The sequence below is a fragment of the Thamnophis sirtalis genome, unplaced genomic scaffold (genome assembly GCF_051295495.1).
Source record: "Thamnophis sirtalis isolate CommonGarterSnake01/CBP01778 unplaced genomic scaffold, rThaSir2_p1.2 scaffold_7, whole genome shotgun sequence".
Taxonomy (NCBI): domain Eukaryota; kingdom Metazoa; phylum Chordata; class Lepidosauria; order Squamata; family Natricidae; genus Thamnophis; species Thamnophis sirtalis.
In genome coordinates this window covers 36,532,923-36,558,941 of record NW_028261387.1, presented here as the reverse complement: position 1 = coordinate 36,558,941, position 26,019 = coordinate 36,532,923, and the positions used below count along the sequence as shown (strand labels likewise).

The following is a 26,019-nucleotide window of genomic DNA, read 5'->3' as shown; positions in this document are numbered from 1 at the left end:
AGAGAGAGGGAGGGAGGGAGAGAGAGAGAGAGAGAGAGAGAGAGAGAGAGAGAGAAAGTGCATGGCACAGAAAACAGACACTTAGGCAACTGCAGAGAAGCAAGGAAGGGAATTGACAAAACCGTGTGACACTGTCATCACACAACTGTGGCTAACATACTTGTATCAGACATTGGAACAATAGAACATCATGACACATTTGCATAATGCAACATCATGTTCATATTGTTGTTTTGGCATCATCATGGTTTGCTGCATATACCACTGTTCATAGAATTACAATACCCAACAGAATGCAAATTCATTCTGGACCCAAGCTACTTTTGGAAAGAAAAGTACCACTTGAGCATTGTCCTCCAGGAGCTTCTTCTGCAAAAACTCCTATATATGGAGCATAGTACAATTCGGAGCAATCAACATGTACCAAATTTATTAAATAACCATGTAACATACAACTTTCTATGGGTTTTCCATGGAGATTTGCCATTTATTTCCTTGGATCTTGTGAAGAAGAAGCTCCAGTTGGATTGTGCCTTATTATCACCTTAATATATGTAAATCTAAGCAAGTCAAAGTGCATTACTGAAACATTGTTTGTACCAGCCTTACATATAAATACACACAAACAACATTTCTCATTACACTTTTGTCAGGACAAAACAAAACCAGGGAAACTGAAGGTAACACCTCAGCCAATGCTTGAAGGAAACATCCCTCTGATAAAATGTCAAAAGTTGAGAAATAAATCTTAAATGGTGTACCTTTATTGTTCAGCAAATAGTGCACATTAGAATTTCTTTTAAATCCACATCAGAAATACCTCAAACAATTCAAACCTGTGTAAAATGAATGGAGTTTTTTAGAAAAAAGAAAAAAGAAAACAAAAAGCCAGAATGAAAATTATGTTTTGCTCACAAATAGTACTTCACCAAAGCTCTGGTGTGAAGGTAAATAAGTTCCGTACATTTCCTCATAGATACCTGAAAAAGAACACCATACAACATGAAAAAATTTCAATGTCAATAGCCACACAGAACTGAAGAAGCTTGGGTCCAAACAGCTGGGAGACAAGGGAAAACAAGAGCAGAAGGATGAAGTCTCAGTTCAATCCTTTTGTAAACCTCGAACAAACACAAAATGAGCTGCCTGCATATTTCAGCCCTTCTGTATTAAACTTTTCAAAAATGCAACTAGCAAGACCTATGTTTCATTGGTGACATAAGCAGGAAATTGTTCTGTACACCTGGATGCTCATTCTTTATAGGTACCCCTTATTCGCTCTGTCTTAGATAAAGAAGGAAGAAGAAAGGGAGGACATGCATACAATCCAGATATCAGGTGTTCTGGGATGCTCTGTGCTGGTTCATCATCGCTGGGCATTGTTCTCGATGGGAAGAAGGGAATGATGGAGGCCTCTTGTATGCTTAGGATCTAATGTTTCATGTTCCTCCGTGAAACTGTCTGGGCTTCCTGCTCCATCTAATGAGCTTTCACAGCTTGAATTTGGGGACAACATGTCCTGAAGAAGGTCTTCTTGCACTATGCCAGTCTCTTTGTTTACTTTACCCCTCTGGTTCCCTTCCTCTTCTTGGTCATTGAGCAGTTTGGCCAAGAAGTTGATGTATTTCATAGCCAGGCGTAATATTTCATTCTTGCTGAGCTTTTTGTCCGGTGGGTGAGTTGGGATGAGCTTCCGAAGCTCAGCAAAAGCTCCATTGACATTCTGCTGCCTCCATCTCTCGCGGCTGTTTGTGAATATTCGACGGACCACTTTTGTGTGAGGGCCTAAAGAAGACCAGAAATGTAAAGTTAGTTACAGAAAAACAGCCTGAATGCCAGCTAGCTAGCACACATGCATCTGTTAGTAAAAAAAAAAAAAAAGGGGGGGGGGTTAAAGTTAAATAAATGTTGTTCCATAAGTTGGGATCAGAGCATCTGATACATATAGAAAACGAATATGAAAACAAAGTGGCTTTGTTGTTATTTTCTTCTGTAATAATAATTTAAATGTTAAAGCCTAGTGGAAACAAAATAACAAGATATTTGGATGTTAGGAGGGTTGCCAGCCATGAAAAAGACATTTCATTTTTGGCTTGCTAAAAATGGATATTGGATATTGGATATTTTGAGAAATTGATACCTTTCTCAAAATATCCTCCTACATCAGCACCACAAAAATCAGATTAGGAACACAAGTTGAAATAGGGAAGAAAATGGTAAGTGAGCACCTGTCTACCCTTGACGGGTTCAAATCACCAGGACCGGATGGATTATACCCCAGGGTTCTGAAGGAACTGGCAGACGAGATCTCAGAACCACTGAATTATATCTTTCAGAGATCCTGGAGCACCGGGGAACTGCCAGAGGACTGGAAAAGAGCTGATATGGTTCCCATCTTCAAAAAAGGGGAAAAACCAGATCCAGGAAACTACACACCTATCAGCCTGACCTCAATACCAGGAAAGATTCTGGAAAAGATAATCAAGCAATAAATTAGCGAACACTTAGAAGCAAACCAAGTAATAGCCAAAAGCCAACATGGGTTTGTCAAAAACTGATCATGCCAGACTAATCTTATTGCATTCTTTGAAAATGTGACAAAATTAGTGGCCCAGAGGAATGTCATCGATATAGTTTACTTGGACTTCAGTAAGGCATTTGATAAGGTAGACCATAACCTACTACTACATAAAGTAGAAGAATGTGGGTTAGACCGCATCACCACCAGGTGGATTCGTAACTGGCTGACCAACCACACTCAATGTGTAGTCCTCAATGGAACTGCATCTACATGGAGGGAAATATGCAATGGAGTACCCCAAGGCTCTGTTTTGGACCCAGTACTCTTCAACATCTTCATCGATGATTTGGATGAGGGAATAAATGGGGAACTCATCAAATTTGCAGATGACACCAAGCTGGCAGGAATAGCCAACACTCCAGAAGATAGGCTAAAGATACAGAAGGAGCATGACAAACTTGAACATTGGGCAAAATGAAATGAAATTCAATGGTGAAAAGAGTAAGGTTCTACATTTAGGCAACAAAAATGAAATGCACAGGTATAGTATAGGTGGTACCTTGCTCAACAGTAGTAACTGTGAAAGGGATCTTGGAGTCCTAGTGGACAACCATTTAAATATGAGTCAGCAGTGTGCAGCAGCTGCCAAAATAGCCAACACAGTTCTAGGCTGCATAAACAGAGGGATAGAATCAAAATCACGTGAAGTGTTAATACCACTTTATAATGCCTTGGTAAGGCCACACTTGGAATACTGCATTCAGTTTTGGTCACCACGATATAGAAAAGATGTGGAGACTCTAGAAAGAGTGGAGAAGAACAACAAAGATGATTAGGGGACTGGAGACTAAAACATATGAAGAACAGTTGCAGGAACTGGGTATGTCTAGTTTAATGAAAAGAAGGACTAGGGAAGACATGATAGCAGTGTTCTAATATCTCAGGGGTTGCCACAAAGAAGAGGGAGTCAAACTATTTTCCAAGGCACCTTAGGGTAGAACAAGAAGCAATGGGTGGAAACTAATCAAGAACAGAAGCAACTTAGAACTGAGGAGAAATTTCCTGACAGTTAGAACAATTAATCAGTGGAACAGCTTGCCTCCAGAAGTTGTGAATGCCCCAACACTGGAAGTCTTTAAGAAGATGTTAGATAGCCTTTGTCTGAAACAGTATAGGATTTCCTGCCTATGCAGAGGGTTGGACTAGAAGACCTCCAAGGTCCCTTTCAACTCTGCTATTGTATTGTATTGTATTATCAGTGAGCCTCCAGCTGCAGGCATATCTCATGGCAGTAATAATAGCCCATCATTTTGAATTTTACTCAAAGGCCCACAAAATGCACTGTTCTGAGCCCTTCAAAACAGTTAAAAATGAGCCTAAATGATCATTTTTTAACATTATTCATTATTTTAGTTTATCATAAAAAATAAAATACAAAACAGTAAAACAAACAAATAAAATAAAATAAAAATATACATTCAACCCTCACAACAACAACAAAGAAAAAATAGTGTGCAAAAAAAGAGGAAAAATAGTCAATTAAATTTAACATTTAACACCCTGGCTGGATTCTGAAAAAAAAAAAGCAGTAAATTTTCATCCCTAAATATTCCTTAATGAAATGGGGAACATTGGTGATGGCCTGGGCTTAGACAAAAATATATAATATATAAATATTTAAGTAAAATTGTCCTCATATGCATTAACTGGTTAAGGCAAGAGCTGGTTTCTTGTTGATTCAAGTTAGTTTAGAATCACTCACCAGAATTGGTCAAGAATGATTAAGCAAGCATGGGGGATCGTGGTAGACCTCTCCTGCAAGTTTCATAATTTGTCTGACCAGAATAGTTCGGGTTCCATTTACAAGAAAAATAGCCTTCTTCCATACCAGTTGCTTGCTTTTTATTATTAGGAAGGTTTCTTTGAGATGAAAGAATGGTTGATGATAACCAATAAGACCTTCCTTGGTGATTCCACCAACACTATAAAATTCTCTGTCCCCTGAAGAATGGATAGTCCTTCTCCAAATATTTTTCACAAACTGGTAAGGATATTTCTATTCTGGCAGGTTTTTGCCTAACAAGTTTAAAAGCTGTTTAGCTATTAGCTTCCCTCTGTATATTTATTGCCTTGGTATCTTTATAGTACTAATTGTATTCCTTTGTGGCTTTAAATGATTGCAAGACACATTCTGTCCAGTAGCACACTGCATTAGAAAGGCTGGGTAGAGATTCTTTTGATAGGAAAACAAATAACCAATATTGTTTGAGAAGAAACATCCTGTTCCTATGACATCCTTATTCTAAATTCCATTTTTATCAGGAATAGAGATAATTAATAGAAGCAAAGTTACACTAGTATCTTGAATTGACATTAGTGCTGGAAAATTATGCAAAACTCAGCTTCATTGTAGGACTATGTCAGTTTGATATTATTCTACACTGGAGAACACACCAAATCAAGGATCCATCTGTTAGATATTTAATAGAAGAAGTTCCATCTGTCTAAGATAACTAGAATAAAAATATGTTTTGAAAGTGTAGCTACATCCTGGAATCATTTGTGCACATCTTAGAAATGTTGACCACTTATATTGACTATATGACAACTGAAATATAAAAGGACATGAATGGGCAGTGTGAAAGTATGACAAAGAGTGTTCTGTAAAGGATTGGTCCAAAAATAAATACAGACAAATAGTGATTCTTTGAAGCATTGGAACATCAATTGACCAGAGTTACAGATGTTTTCAGAAAATATTGAGATGGTCTCTATTTTTTCAGAAGTTTAATATGTATTTTTCCTACTAAATACTTTTCACATAACTATAGCATTTTTAAGTTTTTAAATGGTCCAAGCCTAGAGTCTCTTATGTATAACTACCCATATACGAAAACAGATTTTGGTAGAAATCAAATACAATTTAGGGTTGCTTTTTCATATGATTGATTGCTATTTCTAGTTTATCCTTATCATTGTGGTTTTTGTTAATTTTGAAAAGTAATGAAATTTCTGGAAAAGGAACCAAATTCAATATTGAAAGTATAAATCACAGGTCTGCGACTAAAAAGCTGTTTGATTATTTTCATCTAATTTCCATGTATTTTGGTGTGCTGAAAACAAATAAAATATTGAAAAAACTCATAGATGTCATGATTTGCCACAACATGCAAAATTATCTTCAAATTTATCAATTTTTTTAAATTTTTAGTATTTTTTATATTATGGGTTTTTAACCAAATTTAAAGTCCAAATTACTATTAATTAATTCACATAAGTGCATTTAAGATAAAAAATGCCAAAAAAACCTTAAAGGGTTTGTCCGAGTTATGTAAAAAAATATAGCACTGTAAATCAGCAATATATACATAAGCTAAGCAAGTTTTAAGTCTGTGCTTCTAATGGTAGAAAGGGTTAATCTTTCCTGAAGAATCAAGTGGGAGGGAGACACAGGGCAGATAGCAGCATCTCCAGTCAGTGCAGTGGGCGTGGCCAGCACTGTGACGTCTCGTGTACAGACACAGAGCTGCTCTCTCCTGCATGCCATACTTGTGCACGAATCATCATCAGGTTCTTGGTTCTAGGCTGTTCACACTTTTTCATTGCAATTCATGTTAGCTCGTCATTCTTCAACTGTTATGTTATGGCTCCACGAAAGTGTATTAATTCACCAGTTTCTGCTTCATCTGTGGTGAATATACAGTGTTGAAGCAACAGCAGAATATTACAGACTTTTTGAAAAAAGTATACTTTGCATACTTTGGACTAAAAATTGGAGATGAAGATAAAGTTTGGGCACCTCATAAAGTGTGCAAACGGTGTGTTGAGGACCTCCAAAACTGGTTCAAGGATAAGAAAACAATCTTTCCATTATGGGATTCCTATGGTATGGCGAGAGCAAAAGAACCATAGTGATGACTGTTACTTTTGTTCATGCGATGTGAAAGGGTTTAATTCCAAATGGAAGCATTCCATTTCATACCCCAATCTTCACTCAGCAATTCGTCCCATCCCCCATGGCACAGATATACCAGTACCCAAGCCCCCTGCTACCTTGGAAGAGATACCTAGCTCCGATGAAGGTGAAGTTATACCTGAACCAGATGACGAATCAAGTTCTGACTTTGAAGATGATACAAGACCAAAATTGTTTTCTCAGGTGGAGATGAATGATTTGGTAAGAGACTTGAATCTTCCCAAAGATGCCTCAGAGTTACTCGGATCAAGGCTGAAAAGCAGGAATTTATTGTTGCCAAGAGTGTCATCTTCATGGTTCAGACATCGTGAGAAGGAGTTTGTTCCTTACTTCGCCCAGGAAGACAAGTTGGTTTATTGCATCGATATCGAAGGTCTGATGAGTCAATTTAAAATCCAATATGATTCAGAGCAATGGCATCTTTTTATAGATTCTTCAAAAAGAAGTCTCAAGGCAGTTTTACTCCACAACAGTTTTTATGCTTCCATACCTGTAGGTCATTCCGTACACTTGAAGGAAACCTACGAGAACTTGGTTCTTTGTAAACTTAAATATGAAGACCATGCTTGGCAAGTGTGTGGGGACTTGAAGGTCTTGTACATGCTGCTCGGGCAACAAGCTGGGTATACCAAATACCCTTGTTTTCTGTGTCTATGGGACAGTCGAGACCGACAAAATCACTGGACCAAAAAGAGTTGGCAGCTGAGGGTGCTAACAGTCGGTGAAAAAAGTGTCCTCCAAGAAACTTTGGTACCTTCCCATAAAGTTCTTCTACTACCTCTCCACATAAAATTGGGATTGATGCAGCAATTTGTAAAATCACTTCCAAGAGATGGGGAATGCTTCAAATACTTGGTCACCAAGTTTCCATGCCTGTTGGAGGCAAAATTGAAGGAAGGTGTGTTCATCGGACCAGACATTAGAAGGCTTATAGTTGATCAAGAGTTTGTCAATACCATGACGGATCCTCAAAAAGATGGGTGGATTGCATTTAAAGAAGTCGTACAGACATTTTTAGGCAATAACAAAGATCCTCACTACAAAAAGATCGTCGGAAGAATGCTGAAAGCATTTCAAGCTTTAGGTTGCCTGATGAGTTTGAAAGTGCATTTCCTCCAGTCCCACCTTGACTACTTTCCTGAAAATTTGGGAGCTGTGAATGAGGAACAAGGTGAACATTTCCACCAAGACATTAAAGAGATGGAAAGGAGATACCAGGGAAAATGGAGCATTACAATGATGGCAAACTACTGTTGGATGCTTCAGAGAGACATTCCAGATGCTACTCACAAGTGTAAATGCACCAAGAGGAGCCTCACAAAGAAGAAGAATCTAGTTTAGTGTGTGTTTTCATTTCAGTTCAAAAAAGGATTTTCATGAAAATATTGTAATAAAACTTTAATTTTATAAGTCTATTTCCATTTATTTTGAGGTATTGCCTTGTTTAACATAGTTATCTAAATTGTCAGGAAACGTGATGTCCTATGACAAAATGGAGGTCATTTTCAGATTCAGCGCACCAAAAATTATGTGGAATAACCAAAACAGCTCTCGAAAAAAAAAAGTTTGCAGACCTGTGATCTGAGATGTTATTCTGTGTTGTATTGTACTTCAATATTCTATAATATTCTCTTCGTTAATCTGGTATTTAAACTGAAATATGTTATCACCATAGTCTTGAGCTGACACGGATGTAGTCTATAGATTTTTAATGAACTGAGAAAATCAATTTTTACTCCATTTGCTCGTCAGTTTTTATGTGATTATTCTATCTACTCTACAATAGGCTTTCTCTAATCCCTCTGGTTTTATAAGGATTTCATGGTTAACTTTTTCACAGTATTTATTTTAAAAGAACAACATCACACATCATCCCTTCTAGGATATGAAGTCTAAGCAGAAGAGATTCTTGCATTATAAAATAAATGGATTTTAAAGATTAAGTTTTCTGTAAAGTATCAGCATTATTCTTTCCATATTAAAATTATAATTTTATATTATATTGCTATTAGTTGCCTTTGCTTCTTCTGTTTCTCATCGGCTTCATTTCTGAGGGGGCACCACAACTGCCCTGGACAGCCAGTTCGGATTTAGATTTCTCTTTGTTGTACATCCTTTCCTGTAACTGTGTATTGCATCTTCTTTCCTTTTTATATGCAATAATCCTGTGTATTAGAATAACTGCGTTGGAAGGGATCATGGAGGTCTTCTAGTCCAACCCCCTACCTAGGCAGGAAACCCTACGCCACTTCAGACAAATGGTTATCCAACATCTTCTTTAAAACTTCCAGTGTTGGGGCATTCACAACTTCTGAAGGCAAGCTGTTCCACTGATTAATTGTTCTAACTGTCAGGAAATTTCTCCTCAGTTCTAAGTTGCTTCTCTCCTTGATTAGTTTTCACCCATTGCTTCTTGTTCTACCCTCAGGTGTCTTGGAGAATAGTTTGACTCCTCTTCTTTGTAGCAAGGCCCTGAGATATTGGAACACTGCTATCATGTCACCCCTAGTCTTTCTTTTCATTAAACTATATACATACCAGTTCCTGCAACCATTGCAGGAAGGTGGAACCCTGGTCCAGGAGCCTGGTTTCGTGGCTGGAAGGAGTAAGAACCCCCCAGAATACCCGTGCCAGCAGAGTACTGAGGAGACTTGCCTCCCCAGAGCTGCTAGGCTCGGAAGACGCAGACGACGCAGGGGATACCGAAAAAAAGCGCTGGGACTGGGGCGGAGGCTGCCAACGCTTCGGACGCGGCTTGGGGGAAGTTGCCGATACCAACACGGCTTACTAACGCGGCTTAGAGACGCTGCTGCCAGGATTCCTGGAGTTTTGGAGCTTGGAAGAGATTGGAGCTTGGAGGACAGTCCCGAGTGGCCTTCAGCGTTGTCGGACGCCCCCCCCCCCTTTACATGGACGGCGGTTTGGAGTTGTCGGCATTGTCGGACGCCCCCCCTCCCCTCACACAGACGGCGGCTTGGAGTTGTCGGCGTTGTTGGACGCCCCCCCCCCCCTCACACGGGCGGCGGCTTTTGGAGTTGTCGCCGTTGTCGGGTGAGCGAGTGGCACCGAGTGGCCGGTGGGGATTCCCCCCCTCCTCCCCAGGAACCTCGATTGAGAACATCAATCGCTCTGTTGGGAACCGCGCGGCTCTGCTGCGGTCATTGGGAGCCTTGGGGCTGAATCAGGAACATTATGATGCAAACGCTAAAGATACCGAGGGCATGTTTCCATACTGGCGGGCGGCGCTAGCAGATGGTGAGCGTTTCTTCTTTGAACTGCGAGAGATTAAGATCTGGGCTTGTATTAGACCTGCACCTCACTCTGAGGAAGGAGTGGCTGAGCTTTTCCATCTATACTGCTGAGACTGGTGGCTGGTTTCTGGCCACCTCAGCCCTCTAGCCTCCCCCCCCTCTTCTCTCTGGTGCAGCCTCCTCTCTGCTCGCCGCTGCGAGTGGCATATGGATGATGGCGGCATTTTTATGATTTTTCGGTACTTGCAACATCTTCTGACTGTGCCTACCCGGTTTGTCCGACTTGCTGAACCCTTGGGGACCTTTCTGGACTACCATCACCATTTTGCCATCAGATGGAAAAACTATAAGAGGGGACTTAATGTTTCTAATGTACTCCCCCCTCCTTCACGATCCATCTCGGCCACCCCGGACTTTAGACTTTGGACCCTTTATTATTATACCTTCCAAGAACGAGATATACCATCTGCATACCCCTGTATACCACGGTTGGTGCTCAACTACCTCAAACTTTTTAAGAACTATTTGCGCAGTTATTAAGCTATACTTGCGCAGTGCGCAAAATTTTTTAGGAATGCGGTGTGAATGGTATGTCTGATTGATGACTGTACCCACTTTTTTTTAACCTCATTATTGCTGTATTTTCTGTGTTTTAACTGACCTATGTGGGGAATGCATGGATGAGTGGCTGTGTTTGTGTGAGAGGATGATTGATTCGAAGGGCCTGTCGGGGAACGCGGGGGCCATAGGGGTGGGTGGAGGGGCTACTGACACAGGAGTGGGCCGGAGCATTACGGTCTTAACAGGGAGGGGCAGATATGGCGGGACTTTAGGGCTGGCCATTACCGGGGAAGGAGGGCTCGCTACTTTACAGAGATCCCTCCTTCCGGCCCTATGAGTCCCACTCCAAGGCCAGATGGCGCAAGTAATCAGGACCCTGGTCTCAGGCTGCTGTTGCTAAATGCCAGGTCTGTAGTTCACAAAGCTCCCCTCGTCCGGGACCTAATATTAGACGAGAGGGTAGACCTGGCATGTATTACTGAAACCTGGCTGGGCCCAGAGGGAGGAGTCCCCCTCGTAGAGATGTGCCCAGAGGGTTTTCAGGTGCTTCATCAGCCGCAATCCCAGTAAAGGGGTGGGGGTGTGGCTATTGTTATCCGAGAGTCTCTAGTACCTCGTAGGACCCCTGCTCCGGAGCTTGTCGGGTGTGAGTCCCTGCTGGTGAAGTTGGACCTCAAGGGTCAAGTGGGTCTGCTGTTAATGTACCTGCCTCCCAACAGCGTTGCAGCAGCCCTCCCCTCGCTCCTCGAGTCAGTAGCCGAGCTGGCAATTGAGTTTCCCAGGCTTATAGTTCTGGGGGATTTCAATTTGCCTTCGCTCAGTGAACACTCTGATGGAGCGCAGGAGTTCATGGATTCTTTGACAGCCATGGGCTTGACCCAAGTAATTCGGGGCCCGACTCACTCGGCGGGTCACATGCTCGACCTCGTATTCCTCTCAGAGCTGTGGAGTTGTGATCTTGGTTTGAGGGGTAGTGCGATCTTACCCCTGTCATGGTCGGACCACTACCTACTGAGGCTTGACTTTCGGAGACCAAACCCCCACTGTAGGGAGAAGGAACCGATTAGGTGGTTCCACCCCAGGCGACTTATGGACCCTTTGGGCTTTCAGACGGAGCTTGGTGTTGTTCCTGATACCCTCGCCCGCAGTCCAGCAGAGACTCTGGTTGCTGCTTGGAATTCAGCAGCGGCAGGGGCTCTTAACCGGATTGCGCCTTTACGGCCAATCCGAGGCAGTGGATCCAGGAGGGCTCCTTGGTTTACTGAGGAACTCCGGGAGATGAAGCGCCGAAAGAGATGCCTAGAGCAACGATGGAGATCCAGTAAGTCCGAGTCAGACCGAGCGCTTTTAACATCCAGCATCAGAGCTTACCTCCGGGCAATTAGGACGACTAAAAGAACACACATTGCCTCTCTGATTGCTTCCGCTGAGTCGCGCCCAGCCGCCTTGTTCAGGATAACCCGTTCCCTCCTAAATAGGAGGGATACGAGCGATCCTTTGCAAGGCAGAGCTGAGGATTACGTCCAATTCCTCGCGGATAAAGTTGCTCGGCTTCGGACAGACCTGGACTCCAATTGCGCAGAACCAGCTGAGGCACCAGGGGAGAATCTGGCAGGACATCACTGGATTGATTTTCAGGCTGTTACCCCTGAGGACGTGGACAAGGCCATGGGAGCTGCAAGTGCCTCCACATGTGTACTGGACCCGTGCCCCTCCTGGCTGGTTGCTAACAGCAGGGAGGTGACACAGGGCTGGATCCAGGCGGTTGTTACCGCCTCCCTTCGGGAGGGATTCTTTCCCCCCACTCTAAAGGCGGCGGTGGTGAGACCCCTTCTGAAGAAGCCATCTCTGGATCCAGCCGTTTTAAACAACTACCGTCCAGTCTCCAACCTCCCCTTTGTGGGGAAGGTTATTGAGAAGGTGGTAGCCTTTCAGCTCCGGCGGTCCTTGGAGGAAACTGATTATCTAGATCCCTTCCAGTCAGGATTTAGGCTGGGCTACAGCACGGAAACCGCTTTGGTCGCATTGATCGATGACCTCTGGAGAGCCAGGGATGGAGGTTATGCCTCCGTCCTAGTGCTCCTTGACCTCTCAGCGGCTTTCGATACCATCGACCATGGTATCCTTCTGCGACAACTGCGGGAGGTGGGGGTGGGAGGCACTGTCCTACGGTGGTTCTCCTCTTACCTCTCGGACAGGTCGCAGTCGGTGTTGGTCGGAGGGCAGAGATCGACCCCTAGGCCCCTGAATTATGGTGTGCCGCAGGGGTCGGTCCTGTCCCCCCTCCTGTTTAATATCTACATGAAGCCGCTGGGTGAGATCATTCGACGGCACGGGATAAAATACCATCAGTATGCGGATGATACACAGCTGTATCTGTCCACCCCGTGCCAACTCAGTGAAGCGGTTGACGTGATGTGCCAGGGCCTCGAGGCTGTTAGGGACTGGATGGGGGTTAACAAGCTTGTACTCAATCCAGATAAGACCGAGTGGCTGGTGTGTTTCCCTCCTACTAATTGGCCAAGTGTTCCATCTCTCAGGCTGGGGGGTCAAACAGTACGCCCCTCAGACAGGGTTCGCAATTTGGGAGTCCTCCTGGACCCACAGCTGACTTTTGAACACCACTTCTCGGCTGTGACCAGGGGGGCATTTGCCCAGGTTCGCCTGGTGCACCAGTTGCGTCCCTACCTGAACCGGGAGGCCCTCACAACGGTCACTCGCACCCTTGTGACCTCTATACTGGACTCCTGCAACGTGCTCTACATGGGGCAGCCCTTGAAGTGCATTTGGCGACTTCAGCTTGTCCAGAATGCAGCCGCGCGAGCGATCGTGGGTGCACCTCGGTTCACCCACGTAACACCTAACCTCCGCGAGCTGCACTGGCTGCCTATTGGTCTCCGGATACGCTTCAAGGCGCTAGTCGTCACTTATAAAGCCCTTCATGGTATTCGACCTGGACTTGAGAGACCACCTGCTGCCAATTACCTCCACTAGACCGATTAGATCCCACAGATTAGGCCTCCTCCGAATTCCATCCGCCGGCCAGTGTCGACTGGCGACTACCCGGAGGAGAGCCTTCTCTGTGGCTGCTCCGACCCTCTGGAACGAACTCCCCGTGGAGATTCAAACCCTCACCACCCTCCAGGCCTTCCGCAAAGCCCTTAAAACCTGGCTGTTCCGACAGGCCTGGGGCTAAAGAACTGTTGCCCCCGTCTCGAATTGGTATGACTGTTGTGTCTTTCATTATGCATTGTTTTTTGTGTCGTTTTAAATTTTTTGTTTGTATCCCCCTTCCCTGGTTGAGTTGTGAGCCGCCCTGAGTCCCCTTCAGGGGAAAAGGGCGGCATATAAATAAAATCAACATAACATAACATATGTTTTAGCCTCCAGTCCCCTAATCATCTTCGTTGCTCTTCTCTGCACTCTTTCTAGGGTCTCCACTACTTTTTTACATCGTGGAGACCAAAATTGAATGCAGTATTCCAAGTGTGGCCTTACCAAGGCATTATACAGTAGTATTAACACTTCACGTGATCTTGATTCTATCCCTCTGTTTATGCAGCCTAGAACTGTGTTGGCTATTTTGGCAGCTGCTGCACACTGCTGGCTCATATTTAAATGGTTGTCCACTAGGATTTCAAAATCCCTTTCATAGTTACAATTATTGAGCAAGGTACCACATATTTTGTACCTGTGCTTTTTATTTTTCTTGCTTAAATGTAGAACCTTACTTTTTTCACTGTTAAATTTCATTTTGTTAAGCAGTGCCCAATGTTCAAATTTGTCAAGATCCTTCTGTATCTTAAGCCTATCGTCTGGAGTGTTGGCTATTCCTGCCAGCTTGGTGTCATCTGCAAATTTCATGAGTTCCCCATTTATCCCCTCAGCCAAATCATTAATGAAGTTGTTGAAGAGTACGGGGTCTAAAACAGAGCCTTGGGGTACTCCACTGCATGCTTCCCTCCATGTAGATACTTCCCTTTATGTAGATGCAGTTCCATTGAGGACTACACATTGAGTGTGGTTGGTTAGCCAGTTACAAATCCATCTGGTGGTGATGCTATCTAACCCACATTTTTCTACTTTATCTAGTAGTAGCTTATGGTCTACTTTATCAAATGCCTTACTGAAGTCCAAGTAAATTATATTGACAGCATTCCTCTGGTCCACTATTCTATGTTGCTTGGCAGGGACAGAAGAATCTGTGCTGTGAACCTTCATTTAGGCATTTGATGGCTCCTGAATGCAGGGCTTATTTTGAGGAGCGATACTGGAGAGTTAGAAGAAAGCTTCTACTTTAAAGATGTTGAGCTTGTCAGCTGGAAAACTGACAGCCTCAGGTTCAAGATCTGAGCACTGAGCGATAGGGGGAGCTTCTATTACTTTCCCCAGCTCCTGAAAACCTAGCAGTTTGAAAGCATATGAGTAGATAAATAGGTACCATTTCAGTAACAAGTACAACATTCAATGCCCTGAAGTGTATAGCCATGCTGGCCACATGACACAGAAGCAACTTCTATCAATGCTAGCTCCCTCAGCTATGAAACAGAGAGCAGCAGCACCCCTAGAGTTCGACATGACTGGACAGGGGAAACATTTACTTTTACTGTACCTTTTCTCTTCACCTGAACTAACATTTCACAGTATGTATATCTTAATATTGCTTTAGTTTGATTGCTCCTGTGGCCATTCCATTGTTCCAAAGCCTTGGGTTAATTGAATAGACATTTACGGTACAAAGTAGTAAATCATCCATTGTCCCAAGATTGCACCAAAAGTCAGTATTGAAATGTCCTGAAAGCTTGCATACTATTTCACTAACATTTTAATTGTATGTTAGAATTTTCTTTCTTTTCCAAATTATGTACTTCCCCAATCCCTCTCAAACTCCATAATTTTGAGTCTAGTCCAGCTCTAAATACTTCAAAAAAATGCTATGAGAAACCCTGAAAGTGGTTCTGTATGCCTTCTTTTTGGTACTCACCATGTCACAGTTAGATGCTTTTAAATTTTATCACTAAATAATGCAAAAAAAAAATTTTGAAAACTAACTTGGACAATATTTTACATTTTTCATCTAAATATCACATTTGCTGACTGAAAAGTAGACAAATCAGGTTATTTGAAATTTAATCTGTTCATACTCAAGTATTAAAAAGATGTTTTCATGTTTGATTTTTAGCATTCAGTGGTAAGATGGGCAAAGTAAATACTGGCACTTGTGTTTTTAATTCTTATTTTTAATCAGAAACAAAAGGAACTTTCAGGGGACATGGGCCTTAAAGGTATGGATGACCATACCTGCAATTCTGTTGATTGCAATGATGCTAGAAGATTAATTTCTATTAATTTATGCATGCCATAAAATTTTAGTACATTCTATTTTCTAGTATCATCGGCCACAGCTGTTCCAGTACAGCAGTAATGAGGAACAATCTTTATTTCATTTTACCAAGAAAGTTGCTGGCAAGTTACTGGTGATAAAATGGCCATAAGGGTTTTATCTCTAAATCTCAATATTAAAATACTAATGGAATTTTCAGATGATGAGTAAATAGATTAGGACTATGGCTAGGAGTTGTGAGGATCAGCAATAGATGCAGAAGGATTTCTGTTCTCTTTTTTAAACTACAGCAACAGAATTAGTCTCCTGCCTTTTAAATCCTACTGCTGAAATAAAAAAAAGGCTGGAATTGGAGAGTTGAGAACAGGAATAAATGTCCATTTGAAATCGACAATTGCTACACTCAGTTTAAAACAAATCTCTCTGCTTTTAAAAAAAGTTGTTGTTGTTGTTGTTATCATTATTATTATTATTTGTGACACTTGAGGAGCTAGAGGAAAAATGAGGGCATTAATACTCTGAATTTCTCTATTTCCAGACCAATGAAAAATATATTAGAAGGCAAATGAAACATTTATTAAAATGACAATAAACCTGCAAATCCACTCTCTTTGAAGAACTTCTTAGAATACTATGACAAGGAAACAAACAAATGAATCATCAGACAAATGAACCCAGATTTCTCAATGAAGCCACAAATCATCAGGCTTAAAATTATCCTACTTTAGATACATTATGTATAAACCCAGTTAGGAGTCAGTTGGTGGCCAGTCTCTCTCCCTCCCTCCTCCCCCCCTCTCTCCATTGTCTGTTTGTCTGTCTGTCTGTCTGTCCATCTGTCTATCCATCCATCCATCCATCCATCCATCCATCCATCCATCTATCTATGCCTCTATCTATCTCTATCTCAAAATCTACTCCCTAGGACTTTGCATTGTCTTCATTCTAATTTAAATTAATTTCAGATTGGTCTCACTTAGGACTCCTTGCACTGGCTACACAATGGAGGGAGGCAACATTTTCACAAAATCTCTATCCACAACAGAGAGAAAATGGAGCTCAGCAATGCACCAAATGACAAATTTCCTGCTTTGAAACTAAAAGACCCATTTACTTTTTCACATGCTGGTTTTTGAATGCTAGTGCTGATAAATTATAAAATAAAAAGCATATTTTAGCAAGCAATAGCTAATTGTAACTCTCCATCCTCAAGAGTTTTAAAGCACAAGTTTCCCCTATTTTTTTTCTCAAAAATCGTGGTCAAATAATTTCAGGCATCTTCTAAAAGGTAAAATTAATGAAGTTGGGGCCATTTAGCCTATCAGTCATATTATCAAACAATCCAATGTAATTCATTCCCAAGAGATGCCTGCCCAGTCTTTACTAAACCTAACCTATCAAAGCAAAGTTCAACATCTTTACTGGTCCCACTGTTCTGATATAGTTCTACAGAGGAATTATTGAATCTATCATCTGCACCTCTATAACTGTCTGGTTTGGTTTTGCAACCCAAAACCACAAACACAGACTTTAGAGGATCATCAGAACTGCAGAAAAAACTATTACTGCCAAACTGCCTTCCATTGAGGACCTGTACATTGCACGTGTCAAAAAAAGGGCCATGAAAATACACACTCGTCACATCCTGGACATAAATTATTTCAACTTCTACCCTCAAAACGATAGCAATAGCAATAGCAATAGTAGTTAGACTTATATACTGCTTCATATGGCTTTCAGCCCTCTCTAAGCAGTTTACAGAGTCAGCATATTGCCCCCAACAACAATCCGGGTCCTCATTTTACCCACCTCGGAAGGATGGAAGGCTGAGTCAACCCTGAGCCGGTGAGATTTGAACAGCCGAACTGCAGAACTGCAGTCAGCTGAAGTAGCCTGCAGTGCTGCATTTAACCACTGCGCCACCTCGGCTCACCCATGATGCTATAGAGCACTGCACACCAAGACAACTAGACACAAGAACAGTTCCCCCCCCCCGAACATCATCACTCTGCTAAATAAATAATTCCCTCACCACTGTCAAACCATTCACTAAAGCTGCATTACTATTACTATTAGTCTTTTCATCGTTCCTATCACCCATCTCCTCCCACTTGTGACTGCAGGACTGTAACTTTGTTGCTTGTATCCTTACGATTTATATTGATATTGCTTGTTTCCTGAATGCTTATTTGTACCCTATGACTATCATTAAATGTTGTACTTTATGATTCTTGATGAATGTATCTTGTCTTTTTATGTACACTGAGAGCATATGCACTAAAGACAAATTCCTTGTGTGTCCAATCACACTTGGCCAATAAAGAATTCTATTCTATTCTGTTAAATAGCTCTAACATTCAATTAAAATCTGCTTTCCTGTTTCTTAAAATTATTATCACATCACCTCACCTCTGAGGTTGCAGAGGACAGGTCTTATCTGAACTAAGATTTGCTGCCAATAAGCATGGGGCATTTGTTTTCAGTGAGCTTATTTAGAATAATACAAATATTGGTCTCCTATTTCTGTTGGTGATGCTGTATAAAAGGCAAATTTATAGGAAATGGTGATCAGTTATTAAATGGAAAAAGGAGTCAATGAAGTGTTGTTTCTACTACACTATCATATCCAACAGCTTAGCATTGAACCTAGCTATTTTAAATGGATGAGCCACACAAAATATAACTTACCATAAAGCATTGAAATTTCAGTTATTAAATGAACTTCTAAAAAGTATCATGAAATATTTATCTGATGTGCTTATTAATAAATGTTATGGATTTGATATTGAGCTATCTAAAAGTTGAACGATTAAAATATCAGTAGTTAATAAATGAGTAGTAAAGAAGTATGAAGGAATATGAAGGGAATATGCATATATGTTAAAAGAAAAAAATTGCCAACACATGCCAATATCAGAGGATCAAAATCTGAAACCCCACTTTGATGATACAAAATTAGGGGGGGAAAAGAATTTGACTGAATCTGAGATTTTCAAGTTTAACTCTGCAGCTTAAACATCAGTTATTATATATGGAAAAATCATGACCAAATAAATTAGGCATTTTATTGCTTTAAAATCTATTAAAATTCCTGCCCATCTTCTTAAAATAATCTTATACTGGGGAAAGGGCCTGACTATTGTTTGGCATTGAGCCAATTAATTATCCTTAAGGCATTTTTTGCAAGGAATTAGGAGAGCTGAATTCACAATATCAGAAGGGCACTAGGTATAGCACGACTGCTCTGGGATAACTAAGTCAGCCTCGTCATAATAATTGAATCTCTTCTTAGCTGCTCTTGAACAAATGAGCAATACATGACAGTCAGGGCCTGTTCAATAACAGTGGCTAGAGCTACGACCACAGTTTTTCCTCCACGTTCATAAAGCCTCATCCAGATGTTGGCTTTGCTCACTCCTCACCTGTACAATGTCTGGCCCATCAAGCCTCCAACATTGTCCACTCTTCCTTCTAGCCTTTCAGAGCCTATCTACATCCTTTGAAGTCATTGCCTTACCGACTTATGATCACAATTCAGTCCAAAATTTCAGCTGACTGATTTGAGTTCAAATCTCACCAGGCTCAAAGGTGACTCAGCCTTCCATCCTTCCAAGGTGGGTAAAATGAGGCTCCAGATTGTTGGGGGCAATATGCTGACTCTGTAAAACTGCTTAGAGAGGGCTGTAAAAGCACTATGAAGCGGTATATAAGTCTAAGTGCTATTACTATTTCTTTTGCAAAGTGAAGTATTTGTTAAGTGAATTTGTCCCATTTTACGACCTTTCTTGTCACAGTTGTTAAGTGGATCACTATAGTTGTTAAATTAGTCAAATTATTGTTAAATGAATCTGGCTTCCCCATTCACTTTGCTTGTCAGAAGGTTGCAAAAGGGGATCATGCCAACCCAACTGTCATAAATATGAAACAATTGCCAATTAGATTCACTTGGGACTAATTTAGACCATTAAATGTACACATCCACATTGGTCTGATTCGATTCAAATGTGTTCAGTTCAAGAAAGAACTGAAATGGAGAGGAAGATCAAAAGAGTAAACCTGGCAGCCACAGCCATGTGGCTGAAGCCCTGCCCCTTTGGTGTATGTATCATAAAAAGGGGTTTCATTTGCAGCGGCCTTCTATACTTCCAGGCACCCATGGTTCGGTTTGAACCAAAGGATCCATTGATCTGATCTGTGAATCAGTCCAAACTGATTCAGAGCATCAAATATTCATATAAACCTAATATATAACTAAGATGAATACAAATGACTAGTGTTGTATATATAGCACATTTGCTGGATCGATGCTTTCATCAAAATGAAAGACAAATTCCACAAAAGCCACAATGCTATATATAATCTAAAATGGCTTTAAACTAAATCTTCACTAGCATTGCCCCCCCCCACTTCATTTTTTGCTCTGCTTTTGAATGCCATTCTACATGGTAATGCTCTGCTTTTGAAGCCATTCTACATGGTAATGTAGAATGTAATACATTTATCAAACCATCATCCCTTTTTATTTTTTACTTTCAAAAACATAAAATGACATCTTTGTGTTTACATTTCAGTAAGTTCCAGAATTAATAAACAAACTCCAGGAGAGGCTAAATACATACGTGGCTGAAGAGTTGCAGAGAGAGTTTAAAACACAGATGCTACACCTCCCCAATTTCTACCTTTATTTGTTATGGAACAAATGTGGTTCTACACACAGAGAATTGTGTATGTCTAGGGCAGCATAAAAACCAGAAGTAACTTGGTAGCATCTTTTCAGATTAACAAGGTATAAGCGACAACTCATTTCATCAAATGTGTGAGGTAGCAAAACTCATGCAAAATTAATTTAAATTGGGATGAGATGAGAAGGGAAGGAGTGGGAAGACTCCCGCAATCATTTAGCCACCACATGCATCTGTTGAAGGAAGTTGTAGCTTTTATACTTTTTAATCAAATACGATCATTTCAAAAGATGCAATCAGATTCCTTCTGGACTGAGAAATGAGACTGTCCCATTTCCCATTTATTTCCTTCCCATCTGCAATTCCAAACCATGAACTAATCTACCTTTTGATTCTACCTGAGTTTCTCTGTTCTGGAATTTGCAAAATGCCAGCACAAAAGCTGGTGCTTTATCCATTCCCCTACCACAGCAGGCCGACCAGGTATGGATATATGACAGGACAGAGAATTCATTGCAATTAAGCAACACAGTTGAAGAAAATAAGAAAAGATTTGAATTGCAACCTCTAGCTTCCAAGCACTGTCCCTGTTAATGTAATTAACAGATTGCATTTAAAAAATAAAATAAAATTGTGATTTTAGTTCACAGTTGTTACGGATTACAGGAACAGCTCTAAAGGAGCCATAAAGCCTATATCAGCTCTCTCTTTATTTATCTTATCTTATCTTATCTTATCTTATCTATCTATCATCTATCTATCTATCTATCTATCTATCTATCTATCTATCTATCTATCTATCTATCTATCTATCTATCTACCAATTTATCTATATCTACCTTTTATCTACCTATACATCCATCCATCCATCCAAAATTTAAAACAGCCAAGGGAACAAAATAACTGGTCACTAACCATGGAATTCCGGCTTCTGGTTATCTATGAAGAGGGCTAGAAATCCAAACCAAAGCACACAATACTGCAACATTTTGCTGCAAGCTATAAATTGCCCTACACAAGAATTTCCTGTCTCTAGAGACCCCAGCCCCTTCTCCTCAGCATCATCACCCAGCAATACAAGGAATGAAATAGCAATTGCTAATCTTTAGCTACCATACTACCCACAAAGAAACACATTGGGAGGGGGATGTTGTGGTGATGGGGATCAGCTCACCATCAGAGAGCTCCACTTCATAGGGGGATGGTCTTCTTTTCACTCGGTTGTTGTTATACATTGAAAAGTTTTCGGGTTCACCAAAATATCCACTACAAAGGAAAAAGCAGAAAAGCAGGGGTGGGGGGGAGAAGAGAAATTAGCTCTGCAGACATCTCCTAACTGCATCATTCAACTGCAATCTCAAAAAAGAAAAATCTTATTGAATTTGGTGGTGAATTTGGTGCACCAGTCAGGATTAGAGTCTCAACATCATTTTCTACTGCTGAAAATGTACATAATAGGCAAAATTCCCACAATAGGGATGTTGCCTGTTGTTGCCGTTTGTGCACCATGTGTGGGCAATGTTTACCACACTTTTAGCATGAAACCATTTTATAACAAGAAATCTAAATTTCTTGGCTTTTCAGATCCAGAGGCCCAACACTTGTCAAACATTTCTAACAGAAGAATTAAAATACATTTTGAAGCACATTTTCAAGAATTGTCTGGTCTATCAGACAATTACTAGGATTACAGTATTTAACTCCCAGATACATTGTTCATATCTTTCCTAACCCTTTAAGCTAGCTTGGTCTTCTTTTTCTCCCACGATGTTCATTCCTAGCATATGTAACACATGTATGTTAACGTGTACTGCATTTCTGCAGTGAGGAAAAATGATTGCCTAAATAATAATAACACGTGAATAAACATCCATTAACACTAAATATAATTTCTAGAATGATTTTCCCCCTTGATTCAGGCATTTCCCCCAAATTTAAGTTTTTATGCTATATTACAAATATTTCATCTCTTACAAGTAAGCATTTTGTGTTTCTTTTGACAAGAGGGTGGAAGGTGGGGTGGCAACATTTTAAAAGGTCTTTGCCGCAAACCTGCCACATTTTGATAAATGGTCTGTACCAACCTTGCCAACATGGTGCCTCCAAGATCTATGGATAACAATGTCCATCATCACCCAACTAATGTTCCAAAGGGTGATTGGAGAAGTAGTCCCACACCTCTAGAAGGCATCAGGTTATATGGGCTGATGCCTAAGGATTATAACGGGACACTTAATGCTGGCTTTAAACCTAGTCTTCTCTGCCTTATTTTCAGCAGAAAACGTTGTTTGTGACTTTAATACCAGACCGACAGCAGAAAGAAGAGAAGATCGGTTTGCTTCGATTGTCCATTGGGGTTTTTTTTCTCTCTTCTGATCTATCGGCTCAGGGAGGAAAATCGCATTGACTTCCTTGCACGGCAGCACACAGACACGCGCGTAGGAACACGCGCACGTTCACAAAGCCCCACACATCTACCTATATATATAGTCCACTGCGAGTAGATTTAGACAACGCAGCCCAAGAGAAAAAGAGATACTAGCGGGGCTTCACAGCCCAACCTTCCCACACGGAGAAGGAAAATCGGGTGCGGGGGGGAGGGACAAAGAGAAAGCATAAAAACAAAGAAAAACAGCGCCTGCGAAACACCGAAACCAACCGCGTTGGGTCTTAGAGAAGAAAAAGCGAATGAGAGACACGGCTGCGAGCCACAAAACTCAGGCAGGCAGCGGGGAAGATCTCTTCCTCTGGGGACAGGAATCAAGCAGAAGCTAACGGAGAACCGTTCCCTCCTTCCCACCGGGTTTGCCCCCCAACCCCAACTCCCCAAAGCCCCCCATCCCAAGCCTCGCCGGGCTGCGCAACGGACCTGCTGGCGGCGCTGAGCGGAGCCCCGAGGCCATAGAGCATGGCTCTGGCCGGCGGCGGGAGCGCAGGGGCTGCCGTAGGGCTGAGGTGCACCATGCGGACGTCGCTGCTGCCGCCACCGATGCCACCACCGGCCGGGGGCGTGCCCGCTCCAGTGCCCGCGGTGGTGGCGAGGGCGAGGGCGAGGGCGGTGGCCGGTTCGTCTCGCGGAGCTCGGATGCTGCTGCTGTAGCTGGCGTCTGGCTCTCTCTGGCTCTGCAGGGCCCCGAGCGGCGCGTCTCTGGCTTTTATAGGGCGGCTTGTGCGCACCAGCTCGATCACTGGCACCGGCGCAGCAGGGGGGCCCGGGCCGGGGGAGGGGGGTGGCCGATCCGTTTCCTTGGCAACTCCATCGAGCAAGGCCGGCTCCCCCGGGAGGGCCATTCCTCCGCGCCTCCGATCGCCGCCGCCGCCGTTGCTGCTGCTGCTGCCGGAACCCAGTCCCAAGTCCGGCTCGCCGACGCCTTCCGCTCCAGCTCCGGTTCCGTGCACCGCATCCCGCGGCGGGTCACTGGGGGACCTCTCCATCAGCATCCTGGAGGGGGGGAAGGAGAGCCAAGAGGAGAGCGGTGAAGGAGGGGCGCGGCAGGATGGGGGGGAAGAGGGGGGAGAAGGAGGAGAGGAAAAAATGGGAAGGGAGAGAAGGAGGAAAAAGCCCAAGAGAGGAAGAAAGCGCAAAGAGAGAAGAAGAAGAACAGGGAAAAGAAAGGGAGAGACGGGAGGGAGGGGAAAACGGAGGAAGGAGAGCGGTGGGAAACCCAGGAATGCCAGAGGAGGGAAAGAAAGGGGGCAGAGAAGAAGAGGGGCATCTGAGGGAAAGTTAAACCCCGCGTCGCCAAAGAGCCCCAGCGGAGGATAGCGAGGCCCTCCGGTCACGGGCAGAGGCGGAGGGCCCCTGCTGGAGGTTGGACGCCCGGAAAGCTGCGCTGCGCTCGGCTCGGCGGATTTTGCGCTTCCTCCGAAGCGCCCAGCTCTCAGTCCCGGGGATACCCACGTGGCCCGAAGGAGGGCGCAAGGAGACCTTCATCTGGGGGCTCTGAGACCTGCAAAAAACCCCATTCAGAAGGGGAAGAAACCTGGGGAGCTCCTCCTTTCCCTTCCCAATTCTTCAGCTCTTCCTTGGTCGCCCAGCCTGGGGGTGCCTTGGCCGGCGGGCTCCCAAAGCGTGGGAGAGGTGGGGCCGAGGCCGAAAATTCAAACGCTCCGTGGGGTTAACCTTCAAGATGGCCACCTGAACAGTTCAGCCCGAAGGTTAGAACGGAATTATTATTTGGCCCAATCCTTCGGGGAACGAACAAAAAAAACAAAACACCACGAAATCGGCTTCACTTCTATTAATAATGAGCGAGGGAGCGTGTGTACATCAGAAATCATACCAAGGCAGAAAGAACAACAATGCCAAACAACAAGTGTAGGGTAGTTAGAATGGTGTAGAATAGTGACAGCGCCCTGACTGAAGTCGACTTTATTCTCTCGGCATTGCAAGGAAAACGAAGGCGAGAAACAGTCGCAAAGGCGCTGAGAATCAATGCCCCACGGAGATACCCACGGAGAACCGCGCAGCTCCGCCTTCCAATCTGCGCCGCGAGGAAATAGGTGGCGAGGTACCGAGCCTCCATCCGCTACCTGGAAAGCGGCACATCTTGGCAGAAAGCGTTTGCAGAGACTGGCGCTTGATTTCAGGTTCGCAATGCACCGCTGCCGCACTTTCGTCCCCGAATGTCGACATTGAACACACACACACACACAGACACCTTCTGCCAAACGAAGCACGGAAATCACTTGTGTTCCAACGTCCCTCTCGGCATTCGAGTATTTGTGGTCGGGGCTGTATCAAATATTGATTCAGTTAAATTTCATATCAAACCAAAACCATTTTTACGGTTATCCTCCACCACATTAAACCGGGTTTGCTGGAATGCCATCCCGAAAATACACCAGACGGAAGGGGAAAATAGGCAACCACAACAATAGAAGAGGAAATGTAGAGAGGAAGAGGAGAGGAAAAGAGAGGAAAGGAGAGGAAGACTGGGAGGATAGGAAGAGGAGGAGAGAGGATACGAAGGGGAAGGGGAAGAGAGGAGTAGGAGAGAGGAAGGGGAAGAAGGAAAGGGAAAGGAGAGGAGAAAAGAAGAAAGTAGAAAAGGGAGGGAGGGAGAAAAAGAAGGAAAAGTAGGGTGACAGTAAAATAAAATAGGTGTAAGGGATGGTAAGCAAAGCAATCTCGATTATATATCTTATTTTTTATATGGAAAAATGTTTAAAAGTGTTAAAATATAATAAGAATAATAATTATGAGAATGTATACGTTTAAAAAAAAAACGAGTTGTCCCTTGTAGAGCGACGAGGTTACTCCCAGGAAAGGTTACCTTCGTCATATTGATAGGCGGAAGACAATAACGGTTTTTTAAAAAAAGCCCTTTTCTTAGATGCCAGGGCAGACCGATGCTCGGCTTCCGGCTAGGCAGAGAGATAAAGAATCGCTTCAAAGGATGAGGGCTGGGATTCTGCAAGATCAGCTGAAGTCAGTTTTGGGAGGTAAGGAGGAAAAAGGATTTCATAGCCGAAACGTTTTTTCTAAAAACGCCAAACTTCACATCAAATATGGGAGCGTAATGCTAAAACCACTTTTTCCCGATTTCGTTCTAATAGCTACAATCCCAAACACATTTTCTGGTCAAGAAACCAGTCCAGTAGGTCTTAATTGCTAGTAAACATTCCCTAAAAATGCATTTAGGATTAAGCTTTAATCTTCCGCCTTGCTGTTTCAATTTAAG

General features: G+C 42.8%; 1 protein-coding gene across 1 annotated transcript; it reads right to left on the bottom strand.

Moving 5' to 3' along the window:
- TAL1 (TAL bHLH transcription factor 1, erythroid differentiation factor) lies at nucleotides 1-23,776 on the bottom strand. Its single transcript, XM_087719707.1, has 3 exons — nucleotides 23,205-23,776; nucleotides 21,510-21,601; nucleotides 1-1,785 (listed from the first exon to the last, which is right to left on the bottom strand). Exons 1-3 carry the CDS (start codon nucleotides 23,774-23,776, stop codon nucleotides 1,367-1,369), a joined length of 1,083 nt encoding a protein of 360 aa, XP_087575833.1. The 3' UTR covers nucleotides 1-1,366.
- Nucleotides 23,777-26,019: the final 2,243 nt, after the last annotated feature.

Excerpts from the sequence above, each read along its gene's own strand:
- TAL1 (XM_087719707.1), bottom strand. The coding sequence starts at position 23,776 with ATGCTGATGGAGAGGTCCCCCAGTGACCCGCCGCGGGATGCGGTGCAC. Across the intron at positions 21,602-23,204 it reads CCGCTCAGCGCCGCCAGCAG|TGGATATTTTGGTGAACCCG; the intron begins GTCCGTTGCGCA and ends TTTCCTTTGTAG. Across the intron at positions 1,786-21,509 it reads TGAAGTGGAGCTCTCTGATG|GCCCTCACACAAAAGTGGTC; the intron begins GTGAGCTGATCC and ends GGTCTTCTTTAG.